The sequence below is a fragment of the Musca vetustissima genome, unplaced genomic scaffold (genome assembly GCF_032173495.1).
Source record: "Musca vetustissima isolate MV318-11 ecotype Yass unplaced genomic scaffold, APGP_CSIRO_Mvet_v1 utg13025, whole genome shotgun sequence".
In the NCBI taxonomy this organism is placed as follows: Eukaryota; Metazoa; Arthropoda; class Insecta; order Diptera; family Muscidae; genus Musca; species Musca vetustissima.
The window spans coordinates 53281-76849 of NW_026876622.1; the positions used below are offsets into that span (position 1 = coordinate 53281).

Genomic DNA, 23569 nt, shown 5'->3' on the forward strand with positions numbered 1-23569 from the left:
AACCCATTTAGGGCCTACACAAAAATTATTTAACAAATCCACGCCTCATCTAGGGCATAGAAAAAAATTATTACAAGTCCAAGCCTTATGTAAGCCTAGAAAAAAAAATTATTTAACAAGTCCACGCCTTATGTAGGCCTAGAGAAAAATTATTTTAAAAATCCACGCCTTATTTTCCTAGGCCTATGAAAATGTTATCTAAAACATCCAAGCTCTTTAAAGGCATAAGAAAAAATATTTTAAAATCCACGTCCTATATAGGCCTATGAAACATTATTTTACAAATCCACGCCTATGTAGATCCTTTCAAGATTTCTAATAATATTTTATTTCATTTTTTATTTTCAAATATCCCTCTCAACTTTGAAGACAAACACCATGGACCAATCCACATCACCAAATCCCGTCACTTCGATTTTATAAAATCCATCTTGAAGATGATTTGGAAAACCACTCATATCGAATTGACATTTATCCATATAATAGGTATCCTTGGCAAGGGGTGGCACAAATTCGCCCTCAAATTGCGGCATATTTGAACAGGTCTTGAACTCCTCCATTGCCACATCTTTATAGAATGTAGCCAAAATTTTATAGTCATGCTGACGATAGATATGAAAAGGTGTTTTACGATAATTATCCTTGCCATTGGAACTGAAATATATTTGCGATTCCATCTGTAAGTATGGTGAACAATTCGAAATATAAAATCAAATAATTTTAATTTCTGGCATATAAAAATACCCACCTCATTCGAATCTCCTTCTGCAATGTCAAAATTAAAAACAATATTTCCCGAAAATCCATAGATGCCACGTTCAATACGTTCCACTTTAAAATCAACGAAATTCATTAATTCCGGATTGGATGAGAAGACATCAACAGATTTAACTTCAGCTGTCCAGGTTTTCTAGGAGGAGGCAAATAAATAAAAATAAAATGAAAAAATATTGAGCTTCAAGGATGTCATATTTGGAATTGAGTTGCTTACCATATATCCGAATCCCTCGGTAGTGGTTATGTAATAAAATATAATAAATAAAAGTATTTTCATCTTTCCGATTTTATTTTGAAACATTTTTATTTGTTTTTCAATCCAAATGGGATGTATTTATATATTCGCAAAATATATAAATTAATTATAGCAATTTAAAAAACTATGCATGCACCTCATTAAACAAGATTGATAAGCAATGTGACAACATCTAAATTGATTATCAGTATGGTCGGAAGTATTAAACAGGACAATTAAATTCATATTTTACATGCATTTCACACGAAACATTCATAGAAGGTTCAGTAGAATTTAAACAATTTTAAATAAGGCGTGGATTTTTTAAATAATTTTTTTTGCGAGACTCTTCAATAGGCGGGAATTTTTTAAAAAAATTTTTTCCGACACCACCAATAGGCGTGGATTTTTTAAATAATTTTTTTCCGAGACCACCAATAGGCGTGGATTTTTTAAATATTTTTTTCCGAGACCACCAATAGGCGTGGATTTTTTAAATAATTTTTTTCCGAGATGTACAGGAGTCAGAATGAAGTCCGAAAATTCTACGGGTAAAACACCAAGGCTTTGGTGCAGGCACATCCTCCTGTAGAGATTAAGAAGGAAACCTGGTGACAGATACAGACAGCGTGCTGAGGATCTGGAAGGAGCATTTTAAAAGCTTCTGGTATCAAATACTGGCTGTGAAGAAGATACCCCAGAACCAATAAGAGATGATGGTATAGAGAGTATACCCCCTAGCCAAGATGAAGTCAGACTAGCAATCAATCGCCTCAAGAACAACAAAGCAGCTGGAGCCGATGGGTTATAAGCCGGACTATTCAAAACTGGTGGTCGGATGCTGGCAAGGAGCATGCAACAGCTGATTAGTACAATTTGGCTAGAGGAATGCATGCCCAATGATTGTAACCTCAGAATCATGTGTCCCGTGCACAAAAAAGGAGACAAGACGATATGTGCCAAGTATAGAGGAATAAGTCTCCTTCCCATCGCATATAAAGTGCTATCCAGCGTGCTGTGTGAACGACTGAAGCCAATGATCAACGACATTATTTGACCATACCAATGCGGCTTCAGACCTGGCAAATCTACCATTGACCAGATTTTCACTCTGCGCCAAATCCTGGAAAAGACCCACAAAAAACACATCGACACATTCCAAGTATTCGTCGACTATAAAGCCGCATTCGACAGCCCTATTCGTTCAGAGGTGTTTAAAGCCATGTCTACGTTCGGCATTCCTGCAAAATTAATACGGCTATGCAGGATAACTTTAAGTGGCACAAGATCAGAAGTTAACGTCGGAAAGGACCTCTCCGAGCCCTTTAATACCGAACAATTATTCAGACAAGGTGATAGTTTGACATGTCACCTATTTAACATCCTGCTGGAAAAGGTCATACGACAGGCAAAGGTGAACAGAAATGGTACTCTTTACACCAAACAACGCATGTTACTCGCCTACGCCGATGACATCAATATAATGGGTCGAACATTGAGAGCGGTAACAGCCACCTTTGAACAAATTGAGAAGGAGTCTGCCAAAGTGGGTCTGGCAGTAAACAGCGAGAAGACCAAGCTGTTGGTATCAAGACGTCCAGTAGACTCGGACCAACTGTGGAACTTGAGAACTACAGCTTCGAGGTAGTCAAAGATTTTGTATACCTTGGCACCGCCATAAATAAAACTAATGACATCAGTTTTGAAATCCGGAGAAGGATTGTGATGGCCACCAAATGCTACTATGGTAAGCAACTTTAAAGCAAGGCCACCTCACGCCAGACCAAACTCACACTTTACAAGACGCTGATACTACCACTGCTGTTATATGGATCTGAAGCATAGGTAATTGCGCAAGCAGATGTGGTGTCTGAAAGAAAAATTCTCCGAAAGATCTATGGGCCGATCTGCGTCGACGGTGAATATCGGCGTCGAATGAACCACGAGCTTTACAATTTATACGCGGATATCGATATAGTCAGTCGTATTGAGCAGCAGCGACTAAAGTGGCTAGACCATGTTGTGCGAATGTATGAGAATGTCCCACCTAAAAAGGCATAGTTTTATATGCGAGCCTACTAATGGCTCCCGTAGAAGGGGAAGGCCACAAATTAGATGGAAAGACCAAACTCGAGGAGATGCGCACAAGACCGACGCGCTTGGAAATTTTTTTTAAGCTCGGCTTATGGAACGAAAGTTCTGTAACAAGCCAGCGTGGATTGTTTAAATATGTTTTTCATATAAGGCGTAAAATTTTTAAATCCTAGACCCAGATAAGATGTAAATTTTTTTAAATATTTTTTTTTATTGGCCTATATAAGGCTTGAATTTTTTAAATAATTTTTTTCTTGACCTTATATAAGGCGTGGATTTTTATTTTTATGTAGATTTTTCAAGTCTAGGCTCATATGACTAATTCATAGGTCCATAACCTTGATTCTGACTAAACTGTCTTAATCATAGTGGTAGTCATTGTTAATTTTTTTTATGGCAAACATTTCACAATAGTCCCAAAATTTACTCTCTTTTTTCAATGACCACTTAAATAATGTGACAATTATTGGTGCCGAAACTGGGTGACTGATCGACTTCCATAGAATAGTAGAAGAACAAAAATCGGCAAACAGACAGCGGAACTAAAATTAATTGAAATAACAAATGATTGCACTGAGACAAAAGCTTATAAAGCTGTCTGGGATTTGATCATCAATGGTGACAATGATGATGACGATCGTCAGCGGCATCATCATCGGCATTCAGTCATCGAAGTCATCATTGTTGAGACCATTACTTTTAGGTACTCTGATGCTGATGAAAGATGTCCACATACTTTTTTTGATGGGTTGAGGGTACAGCCACACTTTCTGCCTGCTGCCACAGAGAGAGAGATGGGGTGCTTGGACATCAAATTCTTCTAAATTCGACAATAAAAATAAATAATAGAGTAATTAAAACAGAGGAGGGGGAACAGACAACAGGGAGCTGGAGACACAAACAAATAATGCAATAACCCCATCCTCCCCTCTCCCCCTATTCTTTCTTCATCAATGATTTGGTGAAAGAGTTTTGTTCTGTTCATTGATTTGGCTTTGAACTCTTTGAACCCCTGGCCCCTTCCACCGATTGAGTGCGCATCAGGCATTGCACACGACAAAAAAGGGGGTGATTTGTGATCAAAACATCGAAGACAGACAATGTGTTTTCAATAACCTTGGAAATTTATTTCGTTGGGAAAAGTTGTCTCCATATTTCAAAATTTCCAATCACTGCAGAATGTGTGTGTGTGTTTACTTTAGGAGTGTGTAGAAGAGGGAGTAAGGTAGCAGGGGGGTTAATCAAATCGAAATAGAAGGGTTCATTGTCATTTAATTCAAAGGTCACCATCACGACGATGATGATGATGGTAGTTATTATTGTTCTGATCAATCTCTGTACCGATCCGAAGGCCTTGAAATCAGTTTGTTACAATTATTTTTTTTATCCCTCCACCAAATTTACGTTTTATTGCCATTTCAATGTAATCAAAACCCGATTATTAACAATTATTTAATTGTTATTTATAATAAAAACAACAATTATTTTCCAATTTTTATAGTTTTTGATTATGTAAAGGGCTTATTGTTATGTAATTTATTATATTTCGTTTTTTGGTCTCCCTTTATTAAATTTTGTTTAATATTTTGGGTAATAAAAAATAGTGTCTAATTGTAAATATTCGTGTATCGGCGGTTGTTGTTTGTGGTAATAAAAATCGGGGGAAATGTGATCTTCAATTGGACCAACACCACCGCCACCATCAATCATAGAATTGTTAATATTTAACCATGGCGGAAATGAAACAAAAGACATGAGGGCTTTGTTCTGAAACTACCCTTTTTCATATACATTATTTATTATTTCATAATTTGATCATATGATGAGAAAACAAAAAAAGTTATTATTTTATTCTAGAAAAAATCTCAATATTTTTTTAGTTCAAAATAATGTCAGTTTTTATGGCAGCGTGACAATGACAATGAGAGGCATGTGATGTCTTAATTTGAAAATTGAATAACATACAAGAATTAATGAAATGATGTTATAGGCCTAGAAAAAGTCTTCTTTAAAAAATCCACGCCTTATATAGGCCTAGAAAATGTCTTCTTTAAAAAATCCACGCCTTATATAGGCCTAGAAAATGTCTTCTGTAAAAAATCCACGCCTTGGATAGGCCTTGAAAAAGTAATGTTTAAAAACTCCACGCCTTACATAGGCCTAGAAAAAGTCTTCTTTTAAAAAATTCACGCCTTATATAGGCCTAGAAAAAGTCTTCTTGAAAAAATCCACGCCTAGGAAAAGTCTTCTTTTAAAAAATTCACGCCTTATATAGGCCTAGAAAAAGTCTTCTTGAAAAAATCCACGCCTAGGAAAAGTGTTCTTTAAAAAATCCACGCCTTATATAGGCCTAGAAAAAGTGTTCTTTAAAAAATCCACGCCTTATATAGGCCTAGAAAAAGTGTTCTTTAAAAAATCCACGCCTTATATAGGCCTAGAAAAAGTGTTCTATAAAAAAACCACGCCTTATATAGGCCTAGAAAAAGTCTTCTTCAAAATATCCTCGTCTTATATAGGCCTAGAAAAAGTCTTTTTTAAAAAATCCAGGCCGAGGGAAAAATTATTTAAAAAATATTCTTTAAAATTCCACGCCTTATATAGGCCTTGAAATTTAGGATATGACTCAGACCTAATATTTAATTAATTTCTTAACACTCGCACAGCTGCAGCTCAATACGACTGACTATGTTGATGTCCACGTATAAATTGTAGAGCTTGTGGTTCATTCGACGCCGATATTCACCGTCGACGCAGATCGACCCGTAGATCTTTCGGAGAATTTTTCTTTCAAACACCTCAAGTGCTGCCTCATCTGCATGCGCAAGTACCTATCCTTCAAATCCATATAACAGAACGGGTAGTATTAGCGTCTTGTAAAGTGTGAGTTTGATCTGGCGGGTGGTGGCCTTGTTTCAAAACTGCTTACTTAGACCATAGTAGCATCTGTTGACCATTACAATCCTTCTCCGAATTTCAAAACTGGTGTCATTCGTTTTATTTATGGCGGTACCAAGGTATATAAAATCTTTGACTACCTCGAAGCTGTAGTTCTCAAGTTCCACGGTTGTTCCGAGTCTACTGGACGTCTTGCGCGTTGAGTCTGCCAGACCCGCTTTCGCAGACTCCTTCTCAATTTACTCAAAGGTGGCTGTTACCGCTCGCAATGTTCGACAAATTATATGGATGTCATCGCGCGTAGGCGAGTAACAGAGTGTCATTTCTGTTCACCTTTGTGTCTCGTATGACCTTTTCCAGCAGGATATTAAAAAGATCACACGACAAACTGTCACCTTGTCTAAATACTCGTTCGGTATTGAAGGGCTCCAATAGGTCCTTTCCGATTTGAACTGCTGATCTTGTGTCACTTAAAGTTATAGTGCATAGCCGTATTAATTTTGCAGGAATGCCGAGCGTAGACATGACTTTAAACACCTCTGAACGGATAGGGCAACGAATAGGTGGTATGTGTCGATGTGTCTTTCGTGGGTCTTTTCCAGGATTTGGCGCAGAGTGAAAATCTTGTCAATGACGAATTGCCAGGTCTGAAGCCGCATTGGTATGGTCCAATAATGTCATTGACCATTGGCTTCAGTCGTTCACAGAGCACACTGGATAGCACTTTATATGCGATGGGAAAAAGATTAATTCCGCTATAGTTGGCACATATCGTCTTGTCTCCTTTTTTGTGCACGGGACACAGGAGGCTAAGGTTCCAGTCAGTGGGCATGTATTCTGCTTGCCAAATTGTACTAACCAACTGGTGCATGATCCTTACCAGCATCTGACCACCAATCTTGAATAGTTCGGCTGGCAACTCGCAGGGGCCGACGTGTTACCAGCCGAACTATTTATTGTTCTTGAGCCGATTAATTGCTTTTATGACCTGATCTTGGCTAGGTGGTATACACTCTATACCATCATCTCTGATTTGTTTTGGGGTATCTTCTCCACCGCCACTATTTGCTACCAGAAGCTTTTCAAAATGCTCCTTCCAGATGATCGACACGTTGTCTGTATCTGTCACCAGGTTTCCTTCTACATCTCTACAGGAGGATGTGCGTGCACCAAAACCTTCGGTTTGGTGTCTTACCCGTTGGTAAAATTTTCGGACCTCTTTCTGACTTCTGACTCCATCTCGATTTGCTCACGCTCACGTTTTTCTTGTTCTTTGTTCTTTTTGCTGAAAACACGCTTTTCCTCTCTTCTTTTCTTGCGATAATTCTTTATCACATTACGTGTTGCTACTGTCTGCGTTTTTCCCATCAGTGGCATTACGACACTCCTGATCGTACCATGGGTTTCTTGATGGTGGCCTTTGGTACCCAAGTGTTGCTTTTGCGGCAGTTTGTAGGCAGTGGGCAATTCTTTGCCATTGTGCTTCTATACTATTATCGGGAGAAGAAGTGCTTTTGTCAAGCAGTTGGGTAAGTTGAGCAGAGTAGGCCTTGGCTACCTGTCGTGTTTACAGTTTTTCGACGTCGAGTTTCCGTGTTGTCTTAGATCGCACCTTTACTGCAACATTGAGACGAGTGCGAACATTGGCTGCTACAAGGTAGTGGTCCGAATCGATATTCGCTCCTCGGATCGATCGGACGTCTAATACACTGAATGAATGCCTTCCGTCGATCACAGCATGATCAATTTGATTTCTGAATTTAATTTCACGCCTTGTATAGGCCTAGGAAAAAATTATTTAAAAAATCCACGCCTTATTTGCTCCTTGAAAAATAGGATATGACTCACAACTAATATTGAATTAATTTCGTAACACTCCCCAAAATGTTTTCAAAGTTTGCCGTCGCTTCGCCATATATTTGGTCGCTATTCCTTTTTAAATTTGCCGATTTTATTTATGAGTTCTTGCAAAGCGACTAACGCACATTTTTACATAATCTCTATCTCCCTCTCTCTCTCCCCCGTATAAAGGCAAATAAATTTACCCAATTCTCGAAAATTGTCACAGAATATTTAATTCAAATAAATTCATTGATGGATTTCAGTTTATTTCCAATTCAATTCAGACACACAATCGAACATACACACATGTGCGAGTGTGTGTGTTTGTCCCGGCCCAACTCACCCACTTCTTCTATAACAATTAACAACAATTAATTTGGAGGCAATGAACGAACCGAACGGAACAAGCTGTTAGCATATTGTCACGAGTGAGAGCTCACATTAAATGGATAACAGTTAGCGAGAGTGTGAGGAGACAGAGACTCTCATCCGCCGCCAATTGGAAAAAGAAGGGTTGACAGATGCGGAAGAGCTTCTTCGGACACAACACAAAACTCGGCACAAGCATTCCGCAGCAAACACTTTACTTCAATCGTGCATTAGATAGCGACGGGTACGGTTCTCGTTCGGTTGGTTGGTGTTATTACGGTTGTTGTTCGTCAGATCGTTCGTTCGTTACGCATCGTTTGGTCGTTCGTACGTTCACGTAACATATTGTTCGTGGTGTTAACGCGGGGATATCCATTTATGTTGGATGTCCGTCCAACTCATCTGATTGTGGGGTAATAAACATGATCTTGTTTTTGTTTATCTTTTGTGTTGTTATTTTTTATTAAAGTTTGTTGATTTTTTCCTAACATTTGGAAAATCATGGGTGTCCTTCGTTATGCTCGGAATTTGAAATAAAACAAAAAATATATTTTTAAAAAATGGAAAAAAAGAAGAGAAAATAACAATGAAAATTTGTGATTGTGACGCGGTTGCTTGACACATCTCTTTGATATTTTTTTTTTTTTTGGTTTTGGCAACAATTTAAAATGCCATTAATTATTCTTAATGGAGATATTAAAAATTTTGAAATGCTAAATAGTGGTCATTTGAATACATATTTTGTTATGATAACAAATCTATATATATATGCTGGAGGTGTTGAATCACCCACTTGTGTCAAAAATGTTAATCACTAGATTAAATAATAATAATAATAAAAAGACAACAACAACTACATATACAAAAGAAAATGTATTTTTAAAAAATATTAAAAATTATAATTTATTGATTCTCAATGAAGAAGAATGAAAAAAAAACAAAAAAAAAGGAAAAGGACAAAATTAAAAGATTTCTGAAAAAAAATCTATAACTAAGTGGGTCTTGAATTTATAATTAATTTTTTACTCCCTATATAAGGCATATATTTTTTTTTGAAATCATTTTTCCTTGGCCTATATAAGGCGTCGACATGGAAGCGATGGCTTCGTATGTGGAAAATTTTGAAAACATCGTAGAAAAGTTGGCCGACATAGCAATAGAGCTGCAGGATGAACTCATAGTTATTATTCTTCTGTCGAGTTTGCCATCGAGTTGGGAGAATTTTATTATTGCAATGGCGACTCGAGACATATTGCCGAAGTTCCATGCTTTAAAATTGACGTTACTAGAAGAAGGTGAACGTCGTGCAAATACGAATACTACATTGGAAACTGATTATATACAGCAGGCATTGGCAAGCTCTCAACAGATGAAAGTATTCGCCAAGAAGGAAAGTTCGGAGTTCAACAAGGATTTTTCGGGAAAGTGCTATGTTTGTGGAAGAAAAGGAAACATTGCTCGATATTGCAGAGAAAACAAAGTGGAACAGAAACGTTCAAGTGCAATGTTGACAGCATCTGGCGGATTTAAGAGCGAGGTTTGGTATATACAGGGTTGCCCACATCCGACGAACCCATGTTTTTTTTTTAATCGAAGAAAAAAATAAAAATTTGGCGGTTGGCAATGTTAATCATTTAATTTGTTCCAAGTAGATTTGTTTATGATATCTCTCAAATGGCCACCTCTGGCGTTTTTGCTGCATTTTCCATCGTTTTTGCTAACATTTCGGCCGGAATAGCGGCTATTTCTTCACGAATATTGTCCTTGAGCTCTGCTACGGTCCTTGTGCCCTTTTTCTGCATTTTCCATCGTTTTTGCCAACATTTAGGCCGGAATAGCGGGTATTTCTTCACGAATGTTGTCCTTGACCTCTTCTACGGTCCTTGGCTTGTTAACGTAAACCTTTGACTTCAAATATCCCCAAAAGAAGAAGTCAGGCGGCGTCAAATCGGGCGAACGCGGTGGCCAGTCTAAATCACCACTTTTCGACATCTTCAGAAAATCAATTGTTATGTGACTTGTGTGCGGTGGAGCGCCGTTTTGTTGAAACCAGAACTGCCTCATACGCTTTCGACGAATAATTGGCATCACAAAATTGGTCATCATGTCGCGATAACGCGACATGATGACCAACAGCATGGCCATTTTCATTTTGGAAGAAAATGACCGTTTTCGCACTAAAACCGCACCAAACTGTGACTTTTTCGTCATGAAGAGGCACTTATTGAATCTCCTAAGGATTTTCAGTGGCGTAAAAACGGCAATTTTGCTTATTTACGGTCCCATTCAATGTGAAATGGGCTTCATCGGACATGATCATTTTGTTCCAAAATTGCTCGTCATCTTCGGCCATTTCGATGATTCTTTGGGCCCATTTCAATCGATGAGGCTTGTCCGCAGGCAACATTCTTTGCGTCAATTGAATTTTGTACGGGAACAAATGCAAATAATCCGTTGTAAAGTGGACCGAGCCATGTCCAACTGCTGAGAGCGGCGTTTTTGGTATGTTCTTGGGGACATCTCAACACTGGCTCGTACGGCAGCGATATTCTCTGCCGATCGCCTTGGTCGACTTTTATATGGCCTCTTCGGATTAGAAAGAGCCTTACCAGTCGAACATTTTTCGTATAAACGCTTAATGGTGTTCTTAGAAGGCGCACTTCTCCCATTTGTTAATGTTTTAAAAGCACGTTGAGTATTCACAACTGACTTCTTCTGTTGAATGTAAATTTCAACTATTTCAGAGCGCTCGCGTGGCGTGTATTGGTTCATTATAAAAATCTGCTTGGGCTGACGCTTCAAACGTGGTATGTCATTAAGTGATGTGACATCTCTGTCAAAAGTTATGGCGTTGCCAGATGGGTCCGTCGAATATGGGCAACCCTGTAGACAGTGGTGCAACATTGCACATGAGCAACAGTCGTAATTTGTTTACAGAATTTGAATAGTGTAATGAGAAAATATATTTGGCTGGTAATACATTCATAAATGCAATTGGAAAAGGTGAAGTTGTTATAAAAGCGCAGTGGGAAGTTCGGTTAAAAGACGTTCTGTATGCACTGGATCTTCACGGTAATTTTATCTCAATAAGTAAGGCAGTCGAGAAAGGATATACATCACTTGTCACTTTTACATGGCGTGCAAATGAAGGACGCTGATGGTTTTGTCATCTTAAAAGCAAGGAAAGAAGATACTATGTTTGTGGTGAACAAGAAAAGTGATCATCGTTTGAATGCAGCATGTAACAAAGATATTTTATGGCACTACAGATATGGGCATCTGAACTTCAATGATATTGATGAGATGAGCAGGAAATGTCTGGTAAATGGCATGAAATTGTCAAAGCGAGTTAAAGATGTGAATGTTGAACAAAATACATGTGGCTCCTTTTCCAAGGTCGTCGGAACACCGCGCCGGAGGATCCAGATATTTAGTCACTTTTATTGATGACAAATCCCGTCGTGTTTTTGTCTATTGTATGAAAGCAAAGAGCGAGGTTTTTGGAAAAGTTCAAGGTATTTAAGCAAGAAGTCGATCGCCAAACTGGAAAGAAAATTAAGATGCTATGGACGTTAATGGACGTGATTATATAAATAATCAGTTTGATGCACATCCACAAGATCAGGGAATAGTACGGCAACTCACGGTGGCCTATACTCCACAACATAATGGGGTAGCAGAAAGAGCTAATCGCATTATTGTGAAGATGGCTCATTCCATGTTGGTTCATGCAAATCTTCCTCAAAATCTGTGTGCAGATGCTGCTTTAACTGCGGTGTATTTGTGGAATCGATTTCCAACAAAGGTTATATTTGAGAAAACTCTTTACGAAGTGTCGTTTAGGAGAAAGCCAAAGGTTAGTCATCTCAAAGTATTTGGTGCATGTGCTGTAGCTTTGAATAAAGGAAGGAGCGTGAAATTTGATCCTAAGGGAAAGCAATATATAATGATTGGCTATTCATTTGTTGCAAAGGCATATCGCTTATACGATAGAAGTACTGAGAGGCGTGACGTAATATTTGATGAAAATGGTCTTCAAAATGCCAGCAGTGTTCAAAACGGGACAAGATTCGAAGATAAGAATTCATATTATATGTTTTTAGATAAAAAAACGAACAAGGTTCAGATTTGCCCGAAATTAATACGGATTCTGCTGGAATTAAAGATGAACAAGATAATGTTAACACCGCCGAAGAGAATAGTGTGAGTACAGAAGAGAACGAGGTAACATTTCAACAAATTGGTGAGAAAAATAATGATTTAAAAGGAATTGTAAATCGAGGAGAGAAGAGAATAGGTCGTGGAAAACCAATACGAGATGGAATTAGAGGTAGACTTAAGAAGCAATTCAATGTGTTAATGGATTATCTAATGAACTAGAATTTGTACCTCAAACTCCCGAAGACGCCATGAATTGTGGAAAATCGAACTAATTGAAGAAAGCAATGCAAGTTGAACATGATACCCTAAAGAAATGATTGCGGATATATGCACTAAAAATTTGCAAAAAGTTAAACATAAGAAATTTGTAGAATTAATGAACTTAAAAAATTGAATAATTATGATATTTGGTTTGTGGGGAAGTGTTGAAAATAAACCTGCAGAGAATACACTTTGTAGCCAAACCAAATATTTACACCTAGTAGGCTTTGACATTCATATTGTGTTTGTGTCATATCATTTTCTTTACCTTTTGTAATAAACGTTTGAACTGAACACAACAAACGTGTCCGCTGCATTTATTTCAAATATTTTTAAATCATTTTTTCCTAGGCCTATATAAGGCGTGGATTTTTTAAATATTTTTTTCTAGGCCTATATAAGGCGTGGATTTTTTAAATATTTTTTTCTAGGCCTATATAAGGCGTGGATTTTTAAAATAATTTTTTTCTAGGCCTATATAAGGCGTGGATTTTTAAAATAATTTTTTTCTAGGCCTATATAAGGCGTGGATTTTTAAAATAATTTTTTTCTAGGCCTATATAAGGCGTGGATTTTTAAAATAATTTTTTTCTAGGCCTATATAAGGCGTGGATTTTTAAAATAATTTTTTTCTGGGACTATATAAGGCGTGGATTTTTAAAACAATTTTTTTCTAGGCCTATATGAGGCGTGGATTTTTAAAATAATTTTTTTCTAGGCCTATATGAGGCGTGGATTTTTTAATTAATTTTTTTGTATAAGGAGGGGATTTTTAAATATTTTTTTCTTAGGCCTATCTAAGGCATGGATTTTTTAAATATTTTTCCTAGTATATAAATATCATTCCTCGCAGAACTATAAATAGTTGTTGGAGAAAATGAGAACATCTGATAAAAATGTTAATCCCAGTATTTTCTTACCTCCATTTCACGCAATTATGATTCACTCTTATCTTTGCGTTTAGTGTGTCATTATGGAAGAATTTGTTATTTTGTAAATATTATTCGCTTAAGTATATGTCCGGGTATTGTCTATGTTCCTAGAATTTTGCCATGATAAACATCGCAAATTTCTAAGGTAATGTAACAGTGAAATACACGCACGTAGCACCATCAGCAGTAGTACGCATGGGACTGACTTATTATCTTATTTGAATATTGTTTTTTGTTTTATTAGCAAATCGGTGAGGTAAAACACGAACCTACTGACGCATACAAAAATCTCGGTTATTAAAGTTTAAATATTTGCTAATTTGACTTCCACTTCAGACTGAAAAGGTTAGGTGTTAAAATGTAATGGGGTTTTATTATAGGTTATAAAAGAGTTATAATCTGCTGGAATTTTTAGACAGTTTTTATGGTCCGTGAAAAAATATTCTATAAAAAATTCAAGCCTTTTTTGATGGTTTGAAAAAATAATCTTTAAAAATGCACACCCATTAACTCGAACCCCTACAATTTTTAACAGTAAATACAAGAAATATTGACTTTTATCTAACCTATTTTTTCACATTTGTCTCATTTCAGATTATTTAAATAATTTTCGCCCAAAATTATTTGTGGTATGAAAGCCTAAAAATCGAATGCATGGCCTTTAGTCAAGAAAAATATATGCAGAAAAATTAAATAATAAAAAAAGAAAAACTGTCTACGATTGTCTACATGTGCTTTGAAAGGTCAAAAAAGACAATGCAATCCAATAAACATTAAATCAAAATAAAATACTAGGGCCTAAATAGGGCAATAAAATTTCCTTTCCCTCATGGAAAGCACTACACTATAAAGCAAAATAAAATGAAACTATAAAAATTCAACACATAAAATACAAGTGCAAAATACAAATAAATCTGTTGAAATAGTTTGTAGTTTAATCTTCAAAACAAAGAGAAAAATTCAATTCAAGAAAAAATAAAAAAAAAAATCAAATTTTCAAGTGCCTATTTTCATTCATGGTGTAACAGTTTAAATGAAAAAAATTTTATTGTGAAATAATACAATTTTTATACAGAGTCTCAAGTGTTTTTTTTTTAAATAGTGAAATTTTTTTGTTAATTTTGAGTTTAAATTTTGTATTTTATTTTTATTTTTTTAATTTAATAAATTTGTTTTTTTTTGTGTCTCATTTTCCCTTGCAGTGTGCTAAAGACAAATGTCAATTTTTTTAAGTGCATATAATAAAAATAAATATAGTTTTTTAATATAAATTTAAAAAATATCATAAATATAAAAATTAGTGAAAAAGTGAAAAATCAACCCAACCAAAAATTTAGAAAAAAATTCGTTTTATTTCAAATCTAAACGAATTACTTTTTTTTCGAACGAGTTAAATATAAAAAGCGGCAAGTTGTACACGTTTGGCACCATGGAGGGAGGTTACGTGAATGAAGGTAAGTTTTAAACATTAAAAAAATTAAAATAATTATATATACATATATATATATATATATATATATACATACAAAATTTGCTATCAAATATTATTTGCAACTAATTTTGAATACTCTAGACCACTTCAAAATTTCATGAAAAATAGTTGAAATTAAAAAAAAAAAACAATAAGGAAAGTAGCAAAGTCGGACTGGGCCGACTATATGATACCCTTCACCACTTGGGGTATGTTGTACATATGTATCCTTACAATTGCATGCCAATGAACATATTCTTGTGCTTCTGGAACCTATGATAAATTTAATTTCATTCGGGCAGATTTAGAGTCGTCTGCGTACCATGGGACAAATTTGTGAAACCGATTTATAGCAAAATTGATACGCGCTATTCGGTACGCCGCACTGTTAAATACTAATTTAATAAATTTAATTTCAATCAGGCACCCGCAAACAAAACCCAATATCGTCATTCATGTCTCAATTTGATGCGTTGTGCAAAATTTCGTGTTAATCGGACAAACATTAGGAATTTGGTACATTATTTATGGTACATCGAAATCTGAACCGATTTTCCCGAAACTTAACACTCATAACTCTAGAATTAATTTAGTGCCAAATTTCGTGCAAATAGAAAGATATATAGGAACTTTGGAGTCCCATTTACCTTAAATCGGACGAAAATATATATGGGAGCTTTACCACAGTGTGGCGAAGGGTATACAAATCCTCGCCTCTTGGTGGTCCCAGAAAAAAAATTATTTAAAAAATCCGCGTCTCTTGGTGGTCCCTTTAAAAGAAAAAATAATTTAAACCAGTGAGCGGAGCAGTATAGTCGGACGGGGTCGACCACACGATACCCTACACAACTACCACGGAACTCAAATTTTCTGCGGATGTTTATTTCGAGCAATATTTCGTGATATTTGCACCCTCAGGTGCAAATACGAGTATTCAGTACAGCTGTTGTCCAGATTCCCTTCACCGTGGGTTGTGTGGTGATGTTCGGCTTTCATTTGTGGTCTATTGATCGACTCGAAAATAACACAAAAAATTAAGTTTTCGGTCCACTTCATTCCAAAATTATTATCTGATTATCACCGAAAATTATAGGCGTTGTCCTTGACCATAACTGGAACCTTAAGGAACATTTCAAAGCGATCAGCGTCATAGTTCCGCTCTCTAGAGTGATAATGGGTTACTAAATAATATACGAATACGGAGATATACGGAGTAAATGTTTACGTGTAACTCCCACATCCGAGTAGATACGACAATATATCCAGGTATCCAGGTAAACCACCACTCTATACTGTCAGCTTATTGGCTCTATGTACCTCAGGAGTAAGTATATACGGTGTAGAATACACAAAAGTCAGGGTCCATTTGGCCCGCTAAATATTGACCAATCTTTTTCAAAACAGGCATACTTGTTCTTTGGCCCAATCCCCTTCTCCATGTATAAATTCGAGATGTTTGGGCCATAATTGCAGCCTCTGGAGCGACCAGAAAAACCGACAAAAATGAAGTATTTGGTCCATTTCTTCCCCAAAATATTAACCGATCTTTACCAAAAACAGTAGGGGTCTTCATTGGGCCGAACCCTTCCTACATGCATAATTTCGTGATCCATAACTGTGTCCTGTATCGTGTTTACAAATATAATGGACAGACGGACGGACGGACACACATGTCTATATCGACTCAGCTAGTCGAGATATGACGATCGGTATACTTAAAGGTGGGTCTAGGACCAATATTTCGCCGCGTTACAAGGTCCCTGAAAAAAATTATTTAAAAAAATCTACGTCATCCCAGGAGGTTTTTGTGGATAAGAAAGACAAATAAACCATAACTCACCCACATAGTGGTCTGGGGTATTATTTATACAATTTTGTTTAACTGAATTATTTTTCTAAGCAATTTAAACAAATTTTTAGTTTGGCATGTTTTTTAGTTGCATCTGATAAAAAAAAACCACAACAACAACAAAACGCATAAAACAATTTATTAAAACATATACGAGTACAAAGCGACTGTGTGTGAGTGGCTGTGTTACCTGCCCACAGTTTTCCGGTCATTGAGGTGGCAGACAAAACATCGCACCACATAAAAAAATGAATGAAGGAAACACTGACACCACCAACAAACGGTGTTGCCTGCCACCTTCCAACTCGCATGGGCTAATATTCCACAAAGCGTTTTTTTGCCGCCTGCCAAACATGTTTGTTTGTATAATTTTCGTTCATTGCAGCCTTTTGTTTATTTCAATATTTTATTTTCTAAAATTTTATTTCTCACCGAATAATATTTTTCTAACTTTGAAAATGCAGCTTTTTTCCGCTCACTACGTCATTACTCAATATCATAAAAAAACAGATGTCAATCTCTTTACGGGGCAATTCCGACGATGGGCTTATTTTCCACAAGAAGATTATCTGACCATAGTTTGTCCTAATTTTTTGTTAATGTGTGCGTGTGTGTGGTATTTGGTTGTATGGGAGAGTGGGACATGAACAAAAAAATGATTTCAAAGTCAAAAATGTGTTGCACTAGTTTTTCTTCGTCGATGTTGTTGTTTGTTTCTTCATCATGGTATTTAACGTCATAGTGAATGTTAAATAAGCCAGACACCCGAAAAGTTTTTCATAAAGAAAAACCAAAAACAAATTTGTTTCTACATGCATATTTTGAAATCAAATGAACCTGCTCCGAAACACCCACCCTCTTTTTGAAAAAAAAAACTAACAACAAAAATTCACAACAAGAATGCAGTGCAATTGAGTTGTGTTCGAATAGATAGAAATATAATACCAGGACAATAAAAAATATTTAAAAAAAATCTAGGCCTATGGCTAGTCATGAAAAAAATGATTTAAAACATCTAGGCCTTTGGCAGGTCTTGAAAAAAATTATTTTTAAAATCTAATCCTATCGGTGGCCTTAAAAAATTAGTTATAAAATCTACGCCTATCGGTGGCATTAAAAAAATTATTTAAAAAATTTACGCCTATTGATGGCCTCTGAATTTTTTTAAAATCTACCGCTAATTATTTACTTAGCTGGCTTATTACAGAACGGTTGTTCCATAAACCGAGCTTAAAAAAGATTTCCAAGCGCGTCGGTCTTGTGCGCATCTCCACCAATTTGAAAGACCACGTTCCAAGATGTTGTTTTCTCCTTGGTCTTTCCATCGAATTCGTGGCCTTTCCCTTCTACGGGAACCATCAGTAGGCACGCTTTTGTATGCCTATTGAGCTGGGGCATTCTCATTCATTCGCAGAACATGGCCTAGCCACCGTAGTCGCTGCAGCCCAATAGGACTGACTATGTCGATGTTCGCGTATAAATTGTAAAGCTCGTGGTTCATTCGACGCCGATATTCACGGTCGACGCACATCGGTCCGTAGATCTTTCGGAGATTTTTTCTCTCAAACACCCCAAGAGCTGCCTCATCGGCTTGCGCAAGTACCCATGCTTCAGAGCCATATAAAAGCACTGCATAGTAGCATCTGTTGACCATCACAATGCTTCTCTGAATTTCAAAACTGATGTCATTAGTTTGTTTTATGGCGGTGCCAAGGTATATAAAATCTTTAGCTACCTCGAAGCTGTAGTTCTCAAGTTTTACAGTTGGTCCGAGTCTACTGGACGTCTTGCGCGTTAATCCCATCAGCTTGGTCTACTCGCCGTTTACTGCCAGACCACATTTGGCAGACTCCTTCTCCATTTGTTCAAAGGTTGCTGTTACTATTGCGAGCAGTAACAGCAACCCTCGACCCATTATATCGATGTCATCGGCATAGGCGAATAACATGTGCTTTTTTGGTGTACAGAGTGCCAGTTCTGTTCACCTTTGCGTCTCGTATGACATTTTCCAGCAGGATGTTATAAAGAGCACACGACAAACTGTCACCTTCGTCACCTGTCACCTGTCAAACTGAATCGTCGTTCGGTATTGAAGGGCTCCGATCGGTCCTTTCCGACTTTAACTGCCACTTAAAGTTATCCTGCATAGCCGTATTAATTTTGCAGGAATGCCGAACGTATACATGGCTTTAAACACCTCTGAATGGATAGGGCTGTCGAATGCGGCTTTATAGTCGATGAATAGGTGGTATGTGTCGACGTGTTTTTCGTGGGTGGGTCTTTTCCAGGATTTGGCGCAGAGTGAAAATCTGTTCTATGGTGGATTTGCCAGGTCTGAAGGTTTATAAAATATTTTTTTGAATTTTTAATTTAATGTTAAATAATTTTTTCATCTTTCTCCCAATAGGCGTAGATTTGTATACCCTTCACCACACTGTGGTACAGGGTATTATGTCTTCGTACATATGTTTGTAACAGGCAAAAGGAAACGAGATAAACACATGGTTCCTTTTGAGAATATGCATAGAATCACTTTCTGAGTCGATTTACGCATGTCCGTCTATCCATCCGTCCGTCCGTCCATTCATTTTTGTGAACAAAGAACAGGTCGTATTTAGAATCCGATTTTGAGTGAAATTTGGCATAGGTCACTTAACCCTATTGAAATTGGGAAAAATCGGTTCAGATTTAGATATAGCTCCCATATATATATTCGTCTGATTTTATGTAAATGGTGCGCCAAAGTCCCTATATATTTTTCGATTTACACGACATTTGGCACAGCGTAATGAATTAAGTCTAGAACGACGTATGTTAAATTTTATGAACATCGGTTCAGATTTAGATATATTTTCCATATATAGTTTCGTCCGATTTAAGGTAAATGGTGCACCAAAGTCCCCATATATCTTGCGATTTGCACGAAATTTGACAAAGCGTACTGAATTAAGCCTGGAATGATGTGTGCTAACTTTCGTGAAAATCGGTTCAGATTTAGGTAAAGCTCCTATAAATGGAAGTTTCGTGAAAATCGGTTCAGATTTAGATATAGCTCCCATATATTGTTTCGTCCGATTTTAAGTAAATGGTGCACCAAACTATCAATATTTGTCCGATTGAGACAAAATTTTGCACAGAGTACTGAATTAGATCTATATTGATACATGCCAAGTTTTGTTGACATCGGTACAGATTTAAATGTAGCTCCCATATATATTTTTCAATATGTGTCCCATTGAGGCAAAATTTTGCACAAAATTTAGGCCGATTGGTACAAAATTTTGCACAGAGTATTGAGTTAGGCCCAGATTGATGAATGCCAAATTTTGTTGGAATCGGTTCGGATTTAGATATAGCTCCCATATATATTTTCGTGCGATTTAATGTAAATGGTGCTCTAAAGTCCCTATATATCTCTCGATTTGCACGAAATTTGGCACAGCGTAATGAATTAGGTCTAGAATGATGTGTATTAAGTTTCATGAAAATCGGTTCAGATTTAGATATAGCTCCCATGTATATTTTCGTCCGATTTAATGTAAATGGTGCACAAAAGTCCCTATATACCTTTCGATGTGCACAAAATTTGGCATAGCTTCTATATCTGACCAAATGAAAAATTTAGTATCGGTTGAAGAATGACATGTTTATGGATCCAATTTCATATTACTGGTCCTTTAAAAATGCGACGTCTGTTAGGATTAATCTGTTGAATATACCCAAAGTGGTGAAAGGTATCATATAGTCGGTCCCGTCCGACTTTTGAGCTTTCCTTACTGGTTTTTAAATGGGGTGGGGTGTCTCCATAGGCGTAGATTTTTTTAAATGATTTGCTATATTACCTTACCACAGCTGTGTTTCTTGCACCGCATTGACTTTGAAATTTGCTTGTGTGCCAGTTCACCAAAATGTTTGAAATATTTTTGCTTTTCAAAAACTAGTCAAAACAAAAATAAAATTCTCTTCTGGCAGAAGATAAAAACAGAAATGCAATTGTTAGATATTTCAAAAAAACTACTTTTGATTTTACTTTTACACTCAGAAATGTCTGTCCAACTGCCAGCCGCCCATCCATCTATCTCAACCATTCATTTGTATTATTTTCGTTTTATTCAATGAGATCTTTAAATAGTAAAATTTCGTAATAAATATTAATAACAATTGCTATACATCGTTAATTTTATTTCATTTTTCTCTTTTTTTCTTTCAATTGTTGAATTTGTCATAGACAAATTAGCATTTCTTTATTAGTCATGTCTTTAGTTAGTCACTCAATTCAAATTTGCTTTGCTTTGGGTTGTTTTGAAAATTTCTAATTTTTTGTGGCATTTTTTCTTGGCAAAATTTTCTCATCTTCAGCTTAAAAATAAAAAATGCAGTCATATTGTAAATTTACTAAAAAAATAAAATTTCAATATTTTTCTAAATATTTTTTTTCCTGCTGCAAATTTTATAGAGGATTCGGATGCCATTATAGGTGTGGAAAGTCCAGGTAATTGTGATAATTTGTCATTCAAAAAATTTTTCAATTTAAAAATATTTATGTCAACACTTTTTTTTTATTTCAACATGTGATATTTATTTATTTAATTTTTTTCGAATTTATTTTGTTTATACAAATATGAAAAATTGGCATGTGCATAAACCATTAATATGCCAGGGCCCAGAACATGTGTTTGTCTCCTCATATCTGTGCCGCTTAAATGGAGTTTCTCGTCTCCTCTTTATTTTCATTTTTTGTTAATCAACAAATAAAACCGCCAATAATTCCGACTTGCAATCGATGATATCATTTCGAGTTAAAAGTCAGACATAACCTTGAAGTTTGCTAAACGAAAACGAAAATTCCCAATAAAAATGCACACAATACACAAATTAATGGTATTTTATTTGAGTTGTGAAGGACCAATGGGTTGGCTGCCGAAATGACTTCTAAGAAATGTGAGGAGACGGCAAATGAAAATGAAAAATATAAACAAAACATTGTCTGGAGGTTATGTCGGAACTTTAAAGAAAGGGTACACAAACGTATATCACACTAACAAAAAATAAATACAAGAAAGCTAATAAAACATACAAACATATTTATGTATGAAAACTTCTTAAAGAAGGCCGCACACGCTCAAAAAGTATTTATAAATTCCACGCCTATGGGAGACACAGAAAAAAATGATTTAAAAAATCCACGTCAATGTCAATTATCGAGCAAAATATGTAAAAGATCTATATATAAATGGACGTACTTGGGCATGCGTGACATCCACAATATGATATGCCGCTACACAGTGCGCTATCCAAAATTTATCTCGACACAAAATCCAATACAAAACATGACATGCATCAATCTAGACCAAATTCAGTACTCTGTGCAAAATTGTATCTCAATCGGACAAACATCGGTAGTATGGTGCACCAGTTACAAAAAATCGGAGGAAACTATATATAGGAGCTATATCTAAATCTGAACCGATTTCAACAAAACTTCGCATACATAAATTTGAACCTAATTCACTACGCTGCGCAGAATTTTGTCTCAATCGGCCTAAATTTTACTCATTGGTGCTCCATTTACATAAAATCGGACGAAACTATAATTGCGAGCTATATCTTAATCTAAACCGATTCCAACAAAACTTCGCATACATCAATCTGGGCCTAATTCAATGCTCTGTGCAAAATTTTGTCTCAATCGGACAAATATTGGTAGTATGGTGCTCCATTTACATAAAATCGGACGAAACTATATATGGGAGCTATATCTAAATCTGAACCAATTTTAACAAAACTTGGAATGTATCAATCTAGACCTAATTCAGAACTATGTGCAAAATTTTGTCTCAATCGGACAAATATTAGGAGTTTGATGCACCATTTACTTAAAATCGGACGAAACTATATATGGGAGCTATATCTAAATCAGAACCGATTTTCACAAAACTTAGCACACTTCTATCTATACTCAATTCAGTACGCTATGCCAAATTTCGTGTTAATGGAAATATATATAGGGACTTTGATGCTCGATTTACATTAAATCGGACGAAAATATGTATGGGAGCTATATCTAAATTTGGACCGATTTTCACCAAACTTGGCAGACATCACTCTAGGCTCAATTCAGTACGTTATTCGAATCAAACTATTTTCAGGGAATTTACCTAAAATCGGCCGAGCTATATCTAAATCTGAAGCAATTTTCACGAAATTGAAAACATATCGTTCTAGACTCAATTCAGTACGCCACGCCAAATTTCGTCCAAATCGGGAGATATATAGTGATTTTTGTACACCATTTACATAAAATCGGACAAAACTATATATGGGACATATATCTATGTCTGAACCGATTTTCACAAAACTTAGCACACATCATTCTAGATTCAATTCAGTACGCCATACCAAATTTTGTGCAAATCGAAAGATATATAGAGACTTTTCTGCACCATTTACATTAAATCGGACGAAAATATATATGGGAGCCAGGAACGTACGCGAAACGAATTTTTTCACAGTAAATTTTTGTTTGCAACATCGATTTTTTTTTCATTTTGTACTACCGGGCCCCCCCGAAATGAAATCCTGTGTACGTTGCTGATGGGAGCTATACCTAAATCTGAATTGATTTTCACGAAACTTAGCACACATCATTCTAGACTCAAGTCAGTACGCCATGCCAAATTTCG

General features: G+C 36.2%; 2 protein-coding genes across 3 annotated transcripts in view; one reads left to right on the forward strand and one right to left on the reverse strand.

The window, feature by feature from the left end:
- Window positions 1-344: 344 nt before the first annotated feature.
- Window positions 345-6872, reverse strand: LOC133321170 (uncharacterized). Its single transcript, XM_061530263.1, has 3 exons — window positions 6861-6872; window positions 749-910; window positions 345-677 (listed from the first exon to the last, which is right to left on the reverse strand). The coding sequence occupies exons 1-3, from the start codon at window positions 6870-6872 to the stop codon at window positions 345-347; spliced, it is 507 nt and encodes a 168-aa protein (XP_061386247.1).
- An 8077-nt stretch (window positions 6873-14949) lies between these two features.
- LOC133321167 (aminopeptidase N-like) overlaps window positions 14950-23569 on the forward strand; it is a 118093-nt gene continuing 109473 nt past the window's right edge. The window contains exons 1-2 of one of the 2 annotated variants that reach the window (XM_061530259.1): window positions 14950-15020; window positions 21343-21378. In XM_061530259.1, the coding sequence (XP_061386243.1) occupies window positions 14996-15020; window positions 21343-21378 (61 nt within the window). In that variant the 5' untranslated portion in view covers window positions 14950-14995. The remainder of the gene's footprint in view (window positions 15021-21342; window positions 21379-23569) is intronic. The other variant, XM_061530260.1, reaches the window with a different exon arrangement.

Coding starts and splice junctions, on each gene's coding strand:
- LOC133321170 (XM_061530263.1), bottom strand. Junction 678..748: donor CAGAAGGAGATTCGAATGAG/GTGGGTATTTTT, acceptor CCATACTTACAG/ATGGAATCGCAAATATATTT.